Genomic DNA, 21,813 nt, shown 5'->3' with positions numbered 1-21,813 from the left:
TATACATTTGTTTCAGGCGTGGATTACCTATTGACAGAGCTAGACACAAGGAAAAGGGACAACCATTATGCATGGAGCAATATTACAAATTATTTACATCATACAGAATCCCTGGTGTAAAGAAAGATTCTTTAATATCAAACCATACAAACTTAATGCCAGAACCAGAACATATCATTGTTATATGCAAAAATCAGGTAAAACTTCTATGATAAATGTCCTGATGTTGTTGTATAATAAATAGTACTCCCATATGTACATCTGGGTAGCTTTGTGTTTGAGGAAAAAAATAAAATCCTAACGTTTTAATTTGATAGTTTCATTATAACTTTGATAGTGTGGATTCATAATCATTCTTTGGTGTTCATTTTCCACAAAATTCAAAAATCATAGAGGCTTACAATATGTGATAAAACTATGAAGTTGTAAATCCAATTACACGTACGAAAATATATAGCCATGAAAATAATTAAATCTAAAATAGCATAATATCACTTCTGATATTAACTTACAGAGCAAAGCAGAATATGACCAAAGCAAATTTTACTTTTGTACCATGAAAATGGTTGCATTCTGTGAAAATTGTCGTTATTAACAAGGAGCAAAAATAAAGTGTTCAACATGTTTATAATCGATATGTACAGAATTTAAACTACTTGTATAAGACGTCCGAACTGTAACAGTATCTTATTTTTCTAAAAATAAAGAATGAAATTAACAAATGGGGTTTATTTAAAAAGTAAATAACAAAAATAACAAACTCCAAGGAAAATTTAAAACGGAAAGTCCAATAACAATTGGCAAACTCAAAAGCTCATACACATCAAACGAATGGAAAACAGCTGTTATATTCCTGACTTCCTGCGGAAATAACTCAAAGAATGCATACGGCAGTTGTAAAAGTACTGCGAAAAAATGAAATAATGATATAATTCACATAACATTTCAGGTTAAAATGGGCTTAACTAAAACATATATATATATATATCAAACTGTTTAGTGGAGTCAAGGCGTCTTCGATTTCTAGTCAAGAACTGTAAAAACTGTAAGGTACAAAATGTATCTTCCATTTCAATGCATGTCAGCTAAACTGAACTAAAATATTGTCAAACAAATGTTCGATCAGTATTTTCTCCGAATGAAACTCGTCTACTAGTAAGGCAACAAAAGGTAACGTTTGAAGCTGTCCATACTGTCGTCAGCAAGCGCACATAATTTGCGTTTTTTGGTGTATAATCCATATACACACAGTTAACACTGTTCTATTCAGTAAAACATCCTGGGTTGAAAATAATTAGTTATAAAAATATAAAATATATTTTTTGATACGATATACTCATGTTAACCTGGGACGAATGTGGATATTTCAGTTGTAAAAAAGTGATTGTATGAGACGCCATCATCATCTGTTTTTTTCTACAAATCACTACTAATGGTTGCCAAATACTGGCGCATGCAAACTCATTCCATGTCACTCTCAAAAAAACCGCTTATAGTTGAACATTCCTTTTTTATTGCATTATATGTCAAATAAGCAATTTAGTTATCTCGGTCGTATTGTGGAAGATTTATTTAGAAATGTTCATTATATAAAATCCGTCTATTGTGCTTTCTTTTTCACAGTTCTTTGTGTTGGATGTAATAAATAATTTTACCAGACTGAGTGAGGGCGATCTGTACACTCAGCTAGGAAGGATATATAAAATGGCAGAAGAAAACGCAGCCAAGGCCGAACCAATCGGCATTCTTACCGCGGCTTACAGAGATCAATGGTCAATAGCAAGGGCAAAGCTAATGGAAGGTAAATATGTTCCTAGTAAATTACATTATAGAGTATTTGATTTCATAGTTTCTGAAGTCAAGTTACAATAGAGCATTTTTTTTCTTTTCATTGATTTTGAAAGTGTAACAACAGCCAACACAATTTAAACAGGGTACTTTGGTTATCGATAATAACTAGAATGTGAAATTGTTAGATGCTACCGTTGTCAAGCTGTGTACAGACAATTTCGCTTTTGACTAGGATTTAAAGGTGAAACAATTTTCCTTATTGCAACTATTTCATGTATAGTAGAGAAAGATACTCGACCCTTTCAACTGTACATCCGTAAATTCATCGAAAACTTAATCCCAATAAGTCCATTAGTTAAAACATTTTCAAGGTTCAATCCACCATTTATTTTCTTGAAATGTCCTGTACCAAGTCAGGAAGATGGCCATTGTTTTATTATAGTTTGTTTATGTGTATGTTACATTTTAATGTTGTGTTTTTGTTGTGTCATAGTTCTCCTCTTGTATTTGATGCGTTTCCCTCAGTTTTAGCTTGTAACCCGGATTTGTTTTTTAACCGGATTTTTGTGACAAAAATGTCGGTTATTGATTTGGGGATGTACGGCGGGCGGGCGGGCGGGCGGGCGGGCGGGCGGGCAGTCGGGCGGGCGGGCGGCAATCAAATGTTGTCCGTGCATTAGCTCATGAACCGTTCAACCAAAGCTTTTAAAATTTTAATATGTTGTTACTGACAACTAAATAAAGGTCAAGTTCAATAATGGCGATTTTGACTTTTACCGTTCAGGAGTTATGGTTCTTGAAAGATTGAAAAATGGAGTTGTCCGTGCATTTACGCATGAACTGTTCTACCAAAGCTTCCCAAATTTTAATATGTTGTTACTAATGAAAGAATGGAGGTCAAGTTCAATAATGACGAATTTGACTTTTACCGTTCAGGAGTTATGGTTCTTGAAAGATTGAAAAATGGAGTTTCCAGTCGTGTCCGTGCATTTATGCATGAACTGTTCTACCAAAGCTTCCGAAATTTTAATATGCTGTTACTGATGACAAAATGGAGGTCAAGTTCAATAATGACGATTTTGACTTTTACCGTTCAGGAGTTATGGTTCTTGAAAGATTGAAAAATGGTTTTTCCCGTCGTGTCTGTGCATTTTCTCATGAACCATTCAACCAAAGCTTTTGAAATTTTAATATGTTGTTACTGATGATAAAATAGAGGTCAAGTTCAATAATGACGATTTTGACTTTTACCGTTCAGGAGTTATGGTTCTTGAAAGATCGTAAAATGGCGTTTCCATTCAGGTTGTTGCATTTACTCATGAACCATTCAATCTAAGCTTTTCAAATTTTAATATGTTGATACTGATGTCAAAATGGAGGTCAAATTTGATATTGACGATTTTCACTTTCACCATTCATCAGTAATGGTTCTTGTGATATTGCCAGGACACAAATAAATGTTAATAAATCCGGTTTGCTGTCGTTGTGACAGCCTCTTGTTTCTCAATCGATTTATGAATTTCGAACAGCGGTATACTACTGTTGCCTTTATTTATTCAACCTTCCCTTTCATGAAGGTGACCTACCGAATTAGACTATTTACTGGATTTGTTATAACATGAGCAACACGATGGGTGCAACATGTGGAACAAGATCTGCTTACCCTTCCGGAGCACATGAGATCACCCCTAGTGTTTGGTGGGGTTCGTGTTGCTTATTCTTTAGTTTTCTATGTTTTGTCATATGTACTATTTTTTGTCTGTTTGTCTTTTTCCTTTTTAGCCATGGCGTTGTCATTTTATTTTCGATTTATGAGTTTGACTGTCCCTATGGTATCTTTCGTCCTTCTTTTATACAAGCATTTATAACACATTAACAGTTCTATACAGCGGAATTACGAACCGTGTAGCAGCAATAAGCGAGTAAACACAAATAATAGGCCTTCTTTTAAAGATTTTTTTAACTGACTAGTATGACAGGGTGTTCAAGAATATATCCCATTTGCGGTATTAAAACATTCAATTTTCAATATATGTACAAATGTCTTCATTTTAGTCATGTCTCACCTTTGGGACCCAATTGCAAATTATCAACATTAATACAACTCTTTCAAAGAAAGTGTACCTTAGATTCTTCCGTCTACTATGAGTATATTGTTTTGGTAGGGTTGAATAGTGATGTTCAGTCTTAAGTTTTCTATGTTGTGTTTTGTGTGCTGTTTGTTTGTCTGTCAGTCCGTTTGTCTGATTGTCGTTTTCTATATTAATCATAGCATTGTCCTTTTATTTTCGTTTTATGAGTTTAAATGCCCCTTTGGTATCTGTTGTCTCTCTTAAATTGTTAACTGTGTATGCATTAGGACTCAATAGCAATTTATCAACATTAATGCAACCCTTTTAAAGAAAGTGTACCTTAGATTCTTCCGTCTTCTAGTATATTGTTTTGGTGGGGTTGAATCGTGATGTTCAGTCTTAAGTTTTTTATTTTGTGTTTTGTGTGCTGTTGTTTGTCTGTCCGTCCGTTTGTTTGTTTGTCGTTTTCTATATTAATTATAGCATTGTCCTTTTATTTTCGGTTTACGAGTTTGAATGTCCCTTTGGTATCTTGTGCCTCTCTTTTAAATTCTTAACTTTGTATGCATAGTGTTATAGAACCCCGTCTGTTTATAGATCCGTATGCTACTACCGAAGGTAAAGTAACGAAATCTAACTCAAAGCTCTGTATGTTAAACTTAACACAGTCGTATGTATTATCTAGTATGCAAATTTATTTGTTCAAATCCAGAGCGATTACATATTAAACAACTCTATATCACGAATTTTAAAAGCACATTGAAAATAATATTTAAATTTTGTTTCTGTTTTAAATAGCTTTTTATTTCTTTTACGAACAGATTCAACAAATCGTGATTCCTTAGATGCAATAGAAAGATGTATATTTGTACTGTGTTTAGACAAAGGTATTCCATTATTATTTAATCATCAGAACAGTATAGATGAAACAAATAAAAATATAAGAGATGATGTTTCTCTTGCCTTCCAAATGTTGCATGGCATGGGAACAAACCTAAATGGTGCAAACCGTTGGTACGATAAAACTATGCAGTTTGTGATATCCGAGGATGGTGCTTGTGGATTGAACTATGAACATTCACCGTCAGAAGGGATAGCAGTTGTGCAATTGATAGAACATTTACTACGTTATATGTAAGTTTTGGCATTGTGTTTGTAAGATTTCTGTCTGTAAATACTTAAATAGTTATCAAAGGTACCAGGATTATAATTTAGTACGCCAGGCGCGCGTTTCGTCTACATAAGACTCATCAGTGACGCTCATATCAAAATATTTATTAAGCCAATCAAGTAAAAAGTTGAAGAGCATTGAGGATCCAAAATTCCCAAAATTTGTGCCAAATACGGCTATGGTAATCTATGCCTGGGATAAGAAAATCCTTAGTTTTCGAAAAATTCAAAGTTTTGTTAACAGGAAATTTGTATAATGACTTAAAATTTTTAAATGAGACACAACCTGTAAATGTAACAGTTATTCGATGTTAAAATCTCGTAAACTCTTTTAGTAGTATATAAGTCAATACAGTTAATCCCATATATTGTCACATTAAGCTCTTACGTCTGTTTGGGTTGCTCACCCAATTTTGTCAATAACACGGAAATTTTAAAACCACTATCATACAAGTTGGAATACATTTTTACTTGGCTATAAAACTAGGTTTAACCCACCATTTCTGCGGAAAATGTTTGCACCAAGTAAGGAATAGGCAGTAAATATTTTCACCTGTTCCCTTTTCTCCCGTTTTCAAATTTGCATTGATACTTTTAATACAGAGATGCTCAAATGTGCATATACTTTAAGAATAAAGAGATGGATCAAACTAGAGAAGTTTTACCCCATCAAAATGTACATTTTTCGTTCATTTTTTTTACATAAACGAGGCCGTTAGTTTTCTCGTTTGAATTGTTTTACATTGTCTTATCGGGGCCTATTATAGCTGACTATGCGGTATGGGCTTTGCTCATTGTTGAAGACCGTACGGTGACCTATAGTTGTTAATGTCTGTGTCATTTTGGTCTTTTGTGGATAGTTGTCTCATTGGCAATCATACTACATCTTCTTTTTTATATGCAGGTTTGAAGTTGTTATCCAAAAGCTCGTTTCTATGTTTGATGGATTTTTTTGCAGTCAAATTCTATAGTAATCTGTTCCATTGTTGCTTCGCATCACGATGCGGATTTATTAGTTTCAGTCGAAATACACGCCATCTTGAAAAAAATACTTATCACGTATATATTCTGATTGGTTGCATTATAATGAGGCTGAGATACAGCAACAGCTATTGGCTTAAATGAGATAAAGAATTACAGACTTTTCTCGTCCAGGATAAGACATCAAATGCCGGAAAAATAACTATGTGTATTTCAGTTCCGATCAACTGTCATTAATTCATGTTCGTTTTATTATGCAGACATTTCACAGATAAATTCAATATTGAAATATTAATTATTGATAAGAATTCAATTGCTTTGTTACTCTGCAATTTGCACGCTTTCCTTTGCTAAACAATGTTCCTATACAATGTTTCCAAAAATGCATTAGCTGTATTTTATAACTTTTGACAATATAGGCACACCTCAAGAGTCGTTTTTAAATTTATAATTGTTTTAACTTTTTTTTTTTATTGCTCTACGAGTATTATGTCTTAACTTTCACATAAACTGAGACACACACATATACCTACACAAAAACTTGGTCACAAAACTTGCACACACACACACTCCCTGTCACACAGCTACTCAACCATGAGTACTTGCACACCTCAACTATTGAATTACATTGCGGTTAATTATATATATTTAAATGTTTCTTTCAAAAATTTACTATATTTTCTTTCTAAGAGTATCATTTTTTCATACCATTCTAAGATTTCTAATTTAAAAACTCTATATACATCTATGTACTTGTGTTTAAACTCTGATGCATAATTACTTTTGTAAAGGGCAAATAAAACAATTGTTAACAACACATTAATATCAAAATATGAACTGTCATGAATTTTGAATCCAAGTATTAAATTTTGCATTGATAAAATAGGTGTACCTAATTTTATTTTATCTAGTAGTAACCCAACTTTAATCCAAAATTCTTGTAAAAATTCACACTCTTTAAAAAAAGGATTATAGTTGTCTACTTGGTGACATATATGACATTGGTTATCCTTCATTATTTTAAATTGATAAAGCAGTTGCTTACCTGGTAATATATAATTGATCAATTTCCACCTAAACATTTTTAATTTGTTATCATTTAACTGGTGAAATGTAAAGTTTAATATATCATGTATATGATTTGAGGAATTAAGATTGAATAATTTTTAATGCAAATTGATTAGGCTTTGTTTTTGGCTTCAAAGTAAAGATTTCTGTCTATTTGAACTTTTATTAGTTGAAATTGGTTGATTTGATTTTAACATGATTTTCCATTCCGTTTTCATTGCAGATTTTAGTTTAGAAAGTTCTGCTATCCAGTTTGATTTTTCTTTCAATTTATTTAAGATTATTACCTTGTTTTTTCTATGATATCATTAATAAAAAAAATGTCACTTTCTATCCATTTTGGAAAAACAAGACTTTTACCATTAAATTTAATTGATTGATTACCCCAAATAAATTGCTGTCTTACACTTTTGAAATTTAACTCCTTGCTTATCTTGGAACTATTATGTACTTTATACTAACTTTTTAATATTTCTAAATAAAATTCTGGCATAGATTTTTTAAAATTTGGTATGTCATATATATTTTCAGGGTTCATGTTAAATAGAGCGAAGCTAGCTAAAAATTTGTTAAAGTAATATAAAAGTATAACCTTCCAATTTGAAAATTCTTCTGTTGTTAACCTTTTAACCCAAGATATATGAATTGATGTTATATAACTATCTATATCAATAATTTGTTTGAATTTTCAACAGCATTTTTTTTAAAGCATGGGTGTATAACGCAGACTCTTAAAGTTCATAAATTTCATATCCATCAATATCTAAAAATACCACATTTCCAATACTAATTTAACAACCACATGCACACATATATTAACCTTAAATTAGTGTAGATCGAAGCAGTCCATAGCTTTTTAGAAAGCTTAAACTTGTTTTCCTCGGTTTTTATTTGTAACCCGGATTTGTTTTCTTTCAATTGATTTATGACTTTTGAACATCGGTATACTAGTGTTGTCCTTATTTACCTGATTTTTGAATTGTATAAAATTAAAAAAACAAAACCAGCATAAAGTTGTGTACATAACGTAAGGGTACCCAAATTGCACCTATTTAGAAAAAATAGCAACAGAAATCTTACAACATTTTCTAGAGACTAAACAATTTGTATTTTTTTGATTTGATACTATGCACATCTTTCAACATAGGTAAACATATTTAGATATACACAAAACGTTCACAGTATTTATCAACAGATGGACTGTTTACTGAAAAAGCAAAATGTTCGAAAACGTCACCGTACGACGTCATCAAAACGTCATCTTTTTAAAATTAGCAAAAACAATATATTATAAGCATCCATTTTGTAAAATATGAAGAGTAAGCATGGACTTATATCCAATTGTTCAAAATATTGGAAGAAATTAAACAAAAGCTCGGTTATTAGACTTTTGACGATGTGAATTTAAGCATGGATGCAATTTGGGTAGTCCTCATTACAGAATCCTGGATAGTTTGGAGGTTGATTCAAACCCATTTTTTATGGACTCAATATGGATTAAAAATCAAATTAGTGTACTTATACAATGAAGAAGGATAGGGCTACAAAATAAACACAGTATGGACATATTTTACTTGATCATAAAAAAACGTAGGTGAAAATACTGTCAAAATAGGTGCAATTTGGGTACCGTCACGATATATATGCCTTAAAAAATAAAATTATCTCAACTGAAGTCTAAAAATCCGTTCTTTTAATTTTTTCCTGTAGTTACTTTCATGTTAAGGACATACAAATTAAACATGCAAACATCATAATTATATATGTGTTCTAGTTATCAATTTTGCTTTCTTTCAGGGAAGAGGTGCGTGCAAAACGACTCGTCCGGATGAATTCTGTTTGTGAACTTGCAAGTCCAAGGAAATTACAATGGAAAGTATTTCCAGAAATCGTTGATTCTTTTAATGTGGCGTCAAAACGTTTAGATTGGTAAGATGTCATAGCACAATATAAAGTTCGTTAAAAAGATAGAAATAAGAAGATGTGGTATGAGTGTCAATGTGACGACTCTCCATCTAAGTCAAAATGTGTGAAGGTAAACAATTATGAATCAAAGTACAGCCTTCAACACGGACCCATGGCTCACACCGAACAACAAGCTATAATAGAGGACCACACAATGACTAGTGTAAAACAATCCAGACAGGAAAACCAACAATACCATCTATAAAACAAAATAGAAACGAGAAAATTATATGAACCACATAAACAACAACCACTGAACAACAAGTTTCTGATTTTAGACTAGTGCAAACAAACGCAGCAGGTTTAATAAGGCGCCAACCTTCACCCTTAAGTGAAACCGTAGTGTAACATAACAACATAGAAAGAAACATTAAGTAAAACAAGCAAAAATGTAAACATTCACTAAGCGAATAAATTTTATCTATGACAATATAAATACAATAATAATAAAAAAAGGGGGATGTAAAATCATGTCAAAAAGTACTCTAACCTGGAACAAAATAGTATCAAATGACATTAGGTACACAGGTAAATTTAAAATATCATAGTTTTGTTGTTAGGAGTACGAAAATGTTTTTTCTAAATAAATAAAGGCAAAATGACAAAAAAAAACGAACTGTGTGAACATCACTGCACAAATAGCAAAACATGTCAACATAGAACAAGACAAAAAAAAAATGGAAATGAAGAATGTGTCAGAGACTATAAAATTTGGTGAGTAACCCACAAAGAATATTAACCAAAGCGAAAGAGAAGATAACAAATGAATTACCATATTACAGAAGTAATAAAAGTTATTTTTAAAATAGAATATAATATGATTGCATTATAAGTAAATGAAAAAATTTAGGTGTGAGAGTGCTTACAATGTGATATATTTTTCATATCATGTCTGTAAACCTTACTTTCCTTGGTGCGATAGAGCTTTCAAGGTTGATTTCCGATATCATTGTCGTTTCACGAGACTTTACTACGCAAAGCATGCACTCAGTATCTCAATGCAATAATGGAACGTGGAAAAAGACCGCAAGTAACAAGCTTTTGGTGAACTTTTAATATATACATACATGTGTACTGGTATCTATGATGAATATTCAAATCCCCCTCTGTTAATTAGCAAGAACAGTACGATTCAGTGTTTAAGAGCGTTTCACTCCGCCCAAATAAAAGAATATTTTGGAATGTTTATAAAAGTAACGAAATATTAAAAATCGTCAAATTGGAAAAATAATATTTACTTTTTAAGTGGTATTTATTAATTTTTTTTTTTTTAAATCGTTCAACATTTCATACTATAAACTCATTTGCAATGTTTAAAATATTATTCTTGCAGTAAAATTGCGGATCTTGATCTTTACATACTAAGATTTGTGGAATTCGGAAAAGAGTTTCCAAAGTCAATGAGTATGAGCCCAGACTCCTTCATACAACTATCTTTACAATTAACATTTTACAAGTAAGTATGAGTGAGACATCTGGAGGGACAATTATTGCATTGAATAAATTATAATACATGAGGTGGTTTGTTTCAGATTGTTGTTTCTTAATTTTCAGGTTGAATTAATTTGAACGACTGTGTCTTGAAGGTTGCTTGTACAGTCTTAAATTGTTTGTGATAAGCGCATTTTATTATCCGATCATCAAAATTGAATTGATGACAATGTTTCTTATTCGTCAGTAAAAAAAGAACCAGAACCAACAAAATATCAAAACAACAATGCGCAAGAATGTTCTTAAATGTCTAAACAAATGAGACTACATAAACGGACAAACATACTTCGACTTGACGAATAAATTTCTCCCTAAGTTCCTCCAACACTGAGAAAATCATTGCCTGTACTTCACTTGACAAAAAAGAGTATATAATTTGTCAAATTCAAATCGATTTTGGCAGTTGTCTCCTCGTGTGTTCAAGTTATTCATTGATTAGAACGTTGATATTCACGTCTCAATATCATGTATATTTTAATACTCAATTAGACCACGTAACGATGAAATATATAACACCTTTATACCGTAAACAATATTCTATTTTTTTTAAATATATACAAATGCTTCATTCAGAATTCACAGAAAACTTGTGTCTACTTATGAAAGTGCATCAACTCGTCGATTTAGACTTGGCAGAGTAGACAACATAAGAGCCAATTCTCCAGCAGCGCTTGAATGGGTAAAAGCCATGATAGGAGAAGTGTTAGTGTCTGTGAGTATACATAAATTTACTACTTCCACCTTAATTTTTAGAGTTTATTTGTCGGTGTCCTTTTGTTGTCAACATTAAAAGATTTTTCAGTTCGTATCCAATTTGACTTGATTTCTTTTTTAAATCATACACAATCGTAAAGTTCTTTTAGAAATAAATTGTTTTTGCTCTTTCCCGTATCTACTTATTCTTTTAATTTTACAGCAGTTATTTCTGTATTTGTTCTATTTGAAAGTAGCATTAAAACACAAATAAAACCTGTACTTTTACTACAATAGAAAATATTCAGAAAAGTCGTTAACCGATGAGATAAATAGAAATGTCATTTATAGTTATCTGTTAATCCACCAACAATTTTACAGGCCAATAGATGCACTGGTGTATGAATGAAAAGAATGAAAACTCAACAACCAGGAATTGAAACAATTCTTCTCCCATTTTAAATTTTGACATGAATCTCCTTTAGTCAATGTCTTCATTTTTGTAACTTAATAAATTCTTTGCAATACTATAACCCTAACATTATAAAAACTATGTGAACTTTTTTTTTATTGTAATTCACGGCTGCCATACTTGTCAGAAGAAGGAAATAAAGAAATATTACCGTCATTTACATCTTTCCTGTATTCCGTCAATACTAAATGCATTTTTCTATAAAAGGATATTTCAATGTTTTACATAAACTTAGTGTTGAAAATGAGCTGAGTCCGCATTACAACAATGTCACAATCCTACATACTGTAAAAGTGCAATAAACATGTTATACATTGTCTCATAGCAATCATTGATTACTCTTTGGTGCTTTATGGGTAAACACATAAACTTATAAAAAGACAAAGCACTCTGAGAGAATCCTACTAGGTACACATGTATGAATGGATTCAAATTAAAGATGCATTGTGGTATAATCCACTTCTATTGATTTAAAATAATAACTTATAATCTGGTCATTTATTGTGAGTGCTTATTGTGTGCCACTCAAAATGGTTTTGTATTTGTATAAAGGAAAACAAATGCAAAACGTATAACGGAGAAGAAAAGTGAATTACCAAGTGTTCTGTATTGGTTCTAAATTGTCTTCAGTTTGAAGATTACCAAGTCGACTTTTCACTTAACAACAGAGTACATACACTTTCACTTTATCATCGATAAGGAAGTTCGATTTTTTTTTTTATTTTTTTTTTTACATTTTTGTAAAAAGTAAATAGTAAACATATTGTTTAAAAAAGTTTTTACAAGGAATTATGATGATTTATTTAAGGTATTGAAAAAGGGAAATAAAATACTTAACATGGCTCGAGTATATATAATTTATTTTTTCGAACCATACGAGAATAGCGTGACTTCATTTTAAGCATATGTTATAGCTTTAATCAAATAAAACTTGCTTCGGAAGCTACTCGGCATGGGATATATTCCAACCACGTTCGAACTCAGATATTCATTATTGCAAGACAGTACTTCCCTTTTTTGAATATACCTCGGAGTTAGATATTATTGTTATACATTTTATGGCAGCCAGAAGTATTTTTTCAAGCTTAAAAATAATATGCTGAATTTAGTACTTGTTATTTTCAGGATACGGAGAAAATGGTTCTATTACGCAAAGCTATGCAAAAACAAACTGAAATTATGACTGAGGTATGAATTAATATTTAAATATACCAATTGACTTTTCTGATTTCAAAATCCTATTAAGATTTATAGTTTTGTTTTCATAATGTGTTCTTGAAGTATGTCAATGAAAATACACATAATTTAATGTCTCAATTAATTCAGTGATACTCGATACCAGAACATTTGAAATTCAAAACTTAAATAAAAATTGAAGGGCTGATAAATAAAAGCAACAGTAGTGAACTGCTGCTAATGCGGTTAAGGCTTGCATAAAGGAGATATATTTCCTAATTTCAAATAATTTCTGAAATACTGTAACAGAACATTTCTGAAATACTGTAACAGAAAATTTCAATAATACAATATCCGTATTAATATATTTTCATACTAGTACCGAAGTACTGGCTACCGGGCTTGTGATACATAATGTAGATATGTGAACATAAAGTTTTGTTTTTTGCTTGATTTATACGTCGTCTTTCTGTTTGGCAGTCCATATTTGCTTATCCGGAACTATACTTAATGAGGAATGCACATCTCCTTTTCAGTTGCATCGATAACTTCTCTATTTTGTCGACTCTCTCTCACTTTTTCTGTTGTCATTGAATCTTTTAATCTGTCCTGAGTGTTTATTTGTACTATATTCCTATCATGTAATGTTGACATTTTAGCAGTATATTTAACATTGCCATAAAGCGCGAGGTTTGTACACTCGTTTGTTTTTGTGTTTCTGTTGATTCGTTGTTTTCTTCTTATAGTTGATATGTTTCCCTCGGTTTTACTTTGTAACCAGGATTTGTTTTTCTCTTAATCGATTTATGACTTTCAAACAGCGGTATAATACTGTTGCCTTTATTTAATAGCGTGAAGTTTCAAAAGATGAATTTTCACTTACCATATTTCTGGATTATTTTAAATCAAATACATTTAAGGCATATTATAGGTACTTAGCAAATGTAGATGATGTAAGCAAGACGTTAGCAAGATTTCTTCATTTATGGATATATTGTTGGTTGCTGAACGTCCAAAGGCAAATATTTCGTAACAATTAATACAATATGTACGTTCCGAAATATAGGTATGTTGGGATGATGGTTGGGGAAGTTCAGATTAAATCTGGAAAGTTTGAGTATATTCGATACAGACATTTTGACTTGCAACAGGCTATCTACGTACCCATCAAAGAGTTGTTATAAGGGTTATGAATGTGCAGCAAGCGTGGCAATCTCTCATCGGATTTAATTTCCCATTCAGACCAAACGTTGCTGCGTACTTGAACATACCGCACTTTGGCAAAATATATTGCCGTAGTGACCATATTTCTATTTCCCAAGTCACCCTTTGGTGTCCTTCATATATGAAACGATTAAACATTTTTTATGACAACTTAACGTTTCTTTTACCACCTTTCAATATATTCATTTATCTTACAGAATATTTTGGGACAAGGAACAGATTGCCATCTTCTTGGTTTAAGAGAAATGGCAGTGGAATTAGGACGTCCTGTTCCAGATTTATTCCTTGATGACGGTTTCAGGATTGCCAATCACTTTTCACTATCAACGAGTCAGGTACAATATCATTTGAATAGAATCGATAGGGCGTATCATTTCATGACACAAAATACGTACTATCATATTACAAACACAGTGATAACTGCTGTAACCATATTTTGACTATTTTCCGATTATGTCTGATTATGTTTTTGTTCACGTATCGTTGTAAAAATAACGGAATTTGACGCGACCGTCATACAAGTGAGAGGTTTAGCGGTAAAAAATCAGGTTCAATTCACCATTTTCTACATTTGAAAATGCCTGTATCAAGTCGGGAATGTGACAGTTGTTGTCCATTCGTTTGATGTGTTTTATCATTTGATTAGGTACTTTCCGTTTTGAATTTTCCTCGTAGTTCAGTATTTTTATGATTTTACTTTTTACAAAGCAGTTGATGTCACATGGATGCATCCAATACTGAGTAAATGTTCACTGCAAGTTCAAGACAGCCTCTATTTTAGTTTGGAACAGATGACTTTGATCACATTTCAGGAATTGATGTCAGTCAAATAACTTGACAAACTACGAGGAAAATTATTATACATGTAACTTGAAAGGAAATATACATCTGATCAATTCAGACAAAACATCTTGATAGATTCGATAAAAAAACTGAGATCGATTACTTTTAAGATTTGAAAAGAGTTGTACCTATCAAAGCGTTGCCTATATATAGTTCCTTGATACGAAAACACTTCTGATGAAATCGAAACCAAATAAACGTTCTTTCATATTGAAACAAATTTTAAAGTCACAAATGAATATAAACAAAAAACGAAATAGTGCCGTTTTCTAAATATATTTTATATATAAATGTATTTATTTAAAAATCATGACGCGTGATTGTGTTTGTGGCGATTTGTATTTCATATTGACATCATTCATACAGAAACTATATTCTCACTTATAAACATATTATTTATTTTTCATAAATCTATATTTCATTTTTTAATTAATAACATGGTTTACTGTTCATTTGCTCAAAACTATCCAATGTACTATGTCGATAAATATTTCCTTAGTGAACCTTTTAGAAACTCATAGCGCTATACTTCGTACTTATTGACACATGTCAAACATCTTCTATCAACATTGTTTGGAAAAAACGATTTTAACTCGCAAACTAAGAAAATCGACAATCAGTTTGGCATTGAATTATATCTCCACGTGTGGTACGAATAAAACATTTCCAAAAACAATATGGCAATCATTCACACATATCAAAACTTAAGAATATTTGATTGCAGGTTCCAACTACTATGGACGCATTCATGTGTTATGGACCCGTTGTACCGGATGGATACGGTGTGTGTTACAATCCACACCCTCACAATATTCTTGTTTGTATCACATCTTTCAAAAGTCACTCGGAAACAAGATCTGATTATTTTGCATATACGTTAGAAAGCAGTTTCCTTCAAATGCAGGAACTCTGTTTGAAAACGTCGGAAGCAGCACGTCCACTGCAGACCGTTCAAGAAAACTTACATGAAATTCAAAATTCTACAGACATGCGTAACGGAAGTGTTTCTCGATTACACAATGGAGATTGGCATGGATCTCCTAGTAGAAGTCCTAGGCATTTAGCGAGGTCAAAACGAGTTGGAAGTTCAAGTAATGAGGTAAAAACTCAAAAATAGATTTATGAATCGCAACATCAATTGTTTACCACAGCATCGTTGCAACTGAATGTATTTGTTGACTGTTAATAGGGACTTTTCAAGATGAAAGAATAACTGTAAAAGAAACATGAGAACACCATACATCCGTTTTTCATTAAAAAAATACGCAGCGCCATGAACATATTGAGTACATCTCTCTATAATATTATGAACAATGATTTTCGGATCATGGTTCGAGTCTTTAAAAGTTCTACAAAATGATGACAATCAGAATTAATGTTTTGAATAATTCATAGTACCAAAGAAATGTATGCCTACTATCTTGTCTCATTCATATTAGAAATGAAATCTATGTTTTCCATATATGGTAGTATGAATTCAACGTTAAGGATTATGTACCCTTATGTTGATTCAATGCTAAACATATGGAAATGTTATAGAAAATCCACAGCCTTTATCCTTGTACTCTCATATTTGGCAATTTAATGACTAAAAGATATAGTATTGCATGCACTGCTAGCATTGATTTCCTTAAAACAAGTGTATTTATGTAGTTATTTGTTAAAACAAACAAAAATATGGACTAAATCAAGTACACCTTTTAGGGTGCGCTTGACTTTAGTGACTCAGCACGAGGTATTTTGAAATTTACAGGTTGGTTAGAATTTTTTGTAAAAAATAAACACTCGCACATCATAGAAAAGCAAGTGAGTAGTCTTTGTTTCAAATTTTATAACACAAATCTCTGTGTTAAAGGCTGTGGATTTTCTATAACAATCTTGGTTTATTCGCCACAAAGTACTCTTTTTCTATTAAATTCAATGAAACAGGAAATAATAATGCTTTGCATCAAGTTTCCCATTGGTATATGTACAAAATGGCCTATCTTTTTTATTCATTATATCTGTAGTTTTGATACGATTGAAGTTTGAAAAGTTCGTAGAAAAATGGCTACAGAAGGGGTCATAAACCTTAAAACGAATTATAATTTAAAAACGTATCCAACGGGTTCTTGTAAATCAATCGAGTTAAAAAAAAATAGTACTATAATAAGTAGCATACATGTATAAGAAATTAAAAACAAAAGAGAGACTACTCAGAAATCTTGAAAAAAATCAAGCCACTGCATTTTTTAACACAAGAGAAACAAATGAATTTTACGACTTGTGGGGTCTCAAAGAATAATTTAGATATTTGTTGTTATAATATGATAGTCTGTGATTTTTCATATACTGTGGGTTCATTATTATTCGTTAGATACCAATTTTCGTGGATTTCGTGGATACAGGGGAACAACGTATTCAAATGTTCAACGAATTACAAGTTTTTATAAAGGTATTTATGCAGACTTGCTAAAACCACGAAATAAAATATCCACGTATATGCAATAACATTTACGGTACCAATTTTCCTGCACCAGATGCTCATTTCGACAATACATGTCTCTTAAGGGATGCTCGTGGCCAAAATAGTTGAAATCCAGAGCTTATATAAAAGGTGAAAAGCTATAATCCAAAAGGTCCAAAATGTATAGCCAAATCCGTGAAAGGAATCAGAGCTTTGCATGAGGGAGATACATTCCTTAATTTATAATACTTTCTAACATTTTGCGACAGCAGATTTTAATAACACAAAAAATCCTTATTTTCATGCCAGTATCGAAGTACTGGCTACTGGGTTGGTGATACCTTCGGGGACTAACAGTCCACCAGCAGAGGCATCAACCCAGTGGTAGTAATAAAATTTACGGTACCAATTTTCCTGCACCAGATGCGCATTTCGACAATACATGTATCTTCAGTGATGCTGGTGGCCAAAATATTTGAAATCCAAACCTTATATAAGATTTCCTAAAACCACGAAATTTGGTACCCATGAAAATAAATGAATTTACAGTAATGAATCTTTGTTTCATGGACCTCATGTTAATTTTACTAACTACTGGGATAAATACATATTAATAGGCAGATTTGCCTTCTTCGTTCTTTACGACACCATATATACTAGTCAACAAAAGAAACGATACAAGACCTTTTTTTCAAATTAAAGATAAAGTTTTCCGCTCATTGGACCAATATTGAAGGTAGTAATTCTTAATCATTATGGAAATATAAATCCGTTTAAAATAAAAAATATTTTTTTGCTTTCGTGAAGTTTTTTCGCAATTTTTTTTTTTTACAAAATTTACATAAAACGACAATTTTAAAAACAGAAGTTCCAAATAATGATGCCAACCTCTCATTTGAAGGTAAAGACAGTGTTTGCCATCAATTTATTTTTAAAAATCATACATTTTCTTCGTTTATTTGTTAAGCAAAGTTAGGCCCCATGAGAAATCGTTAAAATGTATACATTATCAACTGATTTACCATAGAGAGTATGTGTAAAGTGATATTCAAAAAGCGGTAATAATCTTAAAACTATTCAGAAAGGTTCCAAATTTACTGTGTTGTTTTCACATCTGAAGCATTGATTTGAGACTAAAATAAAAAATAAATCTTTTTGCATTTTTTGAGATTTCAAAATACACTTTTTTTCCCAAAAATTTGAAAAAACAATATTTCAACCCATTAGTTACAACATGAACATAACTTGATTAGCATATTGAATATTTTTAAACAAATTTGGTACTTAGAAAATTATGTGTCGATTTTTTATTCAACTTTCCGCAAAACTAATTTGCCCCCTATGATCATTTACACGGAATTTAGATACTTTCCGACAAGTTTTGATTTTCATTATCACATGTGCATACATTTCAAATGAAAGTTTTTTAAATAGTGTATCTAATTTTGTTTTACATTTAATACTTTTTGATAAATTTTATTTCAAAGTCGTGTATCGTTTCTTTTGTTGACTAGTATATTGTAGGTACACACCTTTCTAATAGAATATTGAATAACACAAAAGGGTTTTGCACACCTCTGTTCTGTGTTTCATGCCATTGAACGTCAAATACAAAATTAAAAGATAGCGAATAGAAAAATGATATATTATAGTAGCGTCCGGAAAAGTTGTTTTATGATAAACTCCGAAACGAAAATAACTTTCAATAGTTTGTGTACGTCCAAGTAAAATCATCAAAGATATATTTTGATATGAGCGTCACCGATGAGTCTTAAGTAGACGAAACGCGCGTCTGGCCTACAAAATGATAATTCTGGTACCTTTGATAACTATTGTGCACGCCAGACGGTAGTTTCGTCTAGAACATACTCATCAGTGACGCTCAGAAAAGCCAATAAACGCAATTAAACCAAAATTTATGATAAAAGAGATGCTGTTTCATTTTCTGTTATGAATTATCTATTTTTAGATTATTGATACATGTTCAGTACTTTGTGATTTTTAATAAGCTCACTGTTATGCGCGTTTAGCGCAAATACAAAATAACAATCCTGGTGTCTATGATGAGTTTGTTTACAGATTTTTTTAAGGTCTAAAATTTACACTTCCATATTCAGATTTAAGTTTTTTCTTCCTTAAAATCGAAAGCTCTATGAGTTATTTTCATATTTCTAGTACAAAAGAAAAACATTTTGTCGCGTTTTTCAGTCTTTGAAAATTTGTCATAAAAGAATGTTTCAATATTTCCTAAATACACCAAATCATATATTATTATCGAATACGTACAAAGAGATTTATTACTTTTTATGTATGAGTTTCAAAATTGTGATCATTCAATTTGGTTAAATGTTTGACTGCAACATGTGAATGCTCTTTTATAATATTGTTTTTGATTGTGATATCAAGTTTTGTAAATGAATGTGGGTTTTGGGGTTTACAGAATGTTATATGTTTATCTGGTGAATTGTGATCAGTTCATATTCGATATACAATGTATATTGATAGACAATGTTATTTATTAGATTTATTAATAAAAAAAATGCCTGGTGAATGTGGATTGATATTTTTGGCCCTTTCAATTAGTGTTTACAGTGTTTATATTATTAGGAAAATGTTTGATACCCGATGTTGTAATTATGCTATTCCGGAAATATGAACACTGTGTATGCCTGGTTTTTTTTTTGCAGAATGAAAGACGTCAATAAATATGTTGAATCAAGATTTAAACAAACCAATATAGTTCAGTTCCTTCATAAATTTAAAAGTGAAATAACGAAAAGTAAACAATATTAGATATTTTTGTTATAAAGCTTTAACCCTCTTAGTGCGTAGCTAAATTTCAAAACATTGTCCAGAAACGGGACGATTTCATAAAAAATACCAAAAATATTAAATTGTTATTTAGTCTTGAATAACAGAATGTTAACTTAAATCATTTAGGAATTACTAGGATATAAAGTCAACATGTTTATTTTTTTCAAAAATAACGTTATTTACATCTCATTGCATAACGTCATAAGGTTAGAATGTCATGTCTTCAGCCAGTTTGGCGCTTTTCAATTAAATAACGTCAAGCACTTTGCAATGCTAAACAGAAAAAGTATTTTTTTTCACCGAAGCGTAATACAACCACACAAAAAATAACGAAATCGTTAAAAGAACTATTTGAATCCTATACTATTGGTCTTTCTTATGTCATTATTTTAAGTTTGAGGCATTAAATTGTATCTTTATTTGGTCAACAGACATATTTCCAAATTTTTATTTCTGTTCAAAAACAGTTCACCTCACAAATCATTACAAATCGTATATAATATACATCTAGAAATACAGCGACGTACACAGTGGTAATGAATTTAATAAGTAAAACAATCCGATCTTTTCTGATTGGGTTCCATTAATATATTCCCCAAAACTAGAGATTAAAGAAACAACAGACACGGCTTCCTCTGCTTCATTTTTAGGCTTATATCTCGAATTTGACTTACACAGTCATCTCAGTACCAGAATCTATGAAAAACGAGACGATTTTAATTTTGAAATTATAAATTTTCCCAACCTTAGTAGCAATATACAAACTTCACCTGCATATGGGATATATATTCCCCAAATTATTCGATATTCAAGAGCTTGCAGCTCCTACTCGACTTTGTAAAACGTCATCAGTGTCTGAGTAGAAAGTTGATGAACCAGGGGTATGTCAAAGAACGTCTCGTCCTTTTTCTAAAAAGTTCATCGGAAGGTACCAAGACCTTGTTGATAAATATTCCGTATCAACTTCACAAATAATACACGATGGTCTTGATATATAGATTCTGCGTTCTGATGTTGTTTATTATCTTAACAACCGTGTTTTATAGTTCTTTCATTTGTCTTTGTTCTATTATTAATATAACTTTTACTGTTGAATGGTTTTATGGGATATTCGTTTGACGTGGGTCGGTACTTATACAGCTCGTCAATGTGTTTGTATTGTATTTCATTTTTTGGTGGTGTGTTTTGTATATGCGACTTTTTGTATTTCTTTGGTTCTTATAACGTGACTCTGTACTTTGAAAGATCCCGTCAGTATGATATTGTTCTATTTTATGTCATTATGATATATTTCTATTATGAATTACAATATACGTTGAACCACAAACGTCAAAATCATTCAATCGCGTAGTGGAATTAACTATTTGTGGATTCTTATAAAATTCTATATATAACTTTTGGACTCGTTTAAATCTCGGTCTATTTCTGAAATTTATTCTTACATACTTTTGATTTTTAAACCCTGTATGCTAACATTGCCAAATTGAAGGTAAATATTTGTGTTCTGTTAAATTGTTCCGTTTAAAATTGTTATACGATGAAGACTGATGTACCCATATTCTGACTATTTTATTTATTGTGTCTGTTTAGTTAATGCATCAATGTAA

The 21,813-nt window shown here is 31.3% G+C and overlaps 1 protein-coding gene across 1 annotated transcript in view; it reads left to right on the top strand.

The window, feature by feature from the left end:
• LOC139488078 (choline O-acetyltransferase-like) overlaps nt 1-19,936 on the top strand; it is an 89,755-nt gene extending 69,819 nt beyond the window's left edge. The window contains exons 8-16 of the mRNA XM_071273424.1: nt 17-197; nt 1,624-1,801; nt 4,685-4,997; nt 8,880-9,011; nt 10,381-10,503; nt 11,112-11,250; nt 12,829-12,891; nt 14,301-14,438; nt 15,671-19,936. Of these exons, the coding sequence (XP_071129525.1) occupies nt 17-197; nt 1,624-1,801; nt 4,685-4,997; nt 8,880-9,011; nt 10,381-10,503; nt 11,112-11,250; nt 12,829-12,891; nt 14,301-14,438; nt 15,671-16,063 (1,660 nt within the window). The 3' untranslated portion in view covers nt 16,064-19,936. The remainder of the gene's footprint in view (nt 1-16; nt 198-1,623; nt 1,802-4,684; nt 4,998-8,879; nt 9,012-10,380; nt 10,504-11,111; nt 11,251-12,828; nt 12,892-14,300; nt 14,439-15,670) is intronic.
• The last annotated feature ends 1,877 nt before the right edge of the window (nt 19,937-21,813 follow it).

The sequence above is a fragment of the Mytilus edulis genome, chromosome 9, assembly GCF_963676685.1.
Source record: "Mytilus edulis chromosome 9, xbMytEdul2.2, whole genome shotgun sequence".
NCBI classification, from domain to species: Eukaryota; Metazoa; Mollusca; class Bivalvia; order Mytilida; family Mytilidae; genus Mytilus; species Mytilus edulis.
The sequence above is the reverse complement of the archived record's forward strand: the minus strand, read 5'-3'. Positions and strand labels throughout refer to the sequence as shown.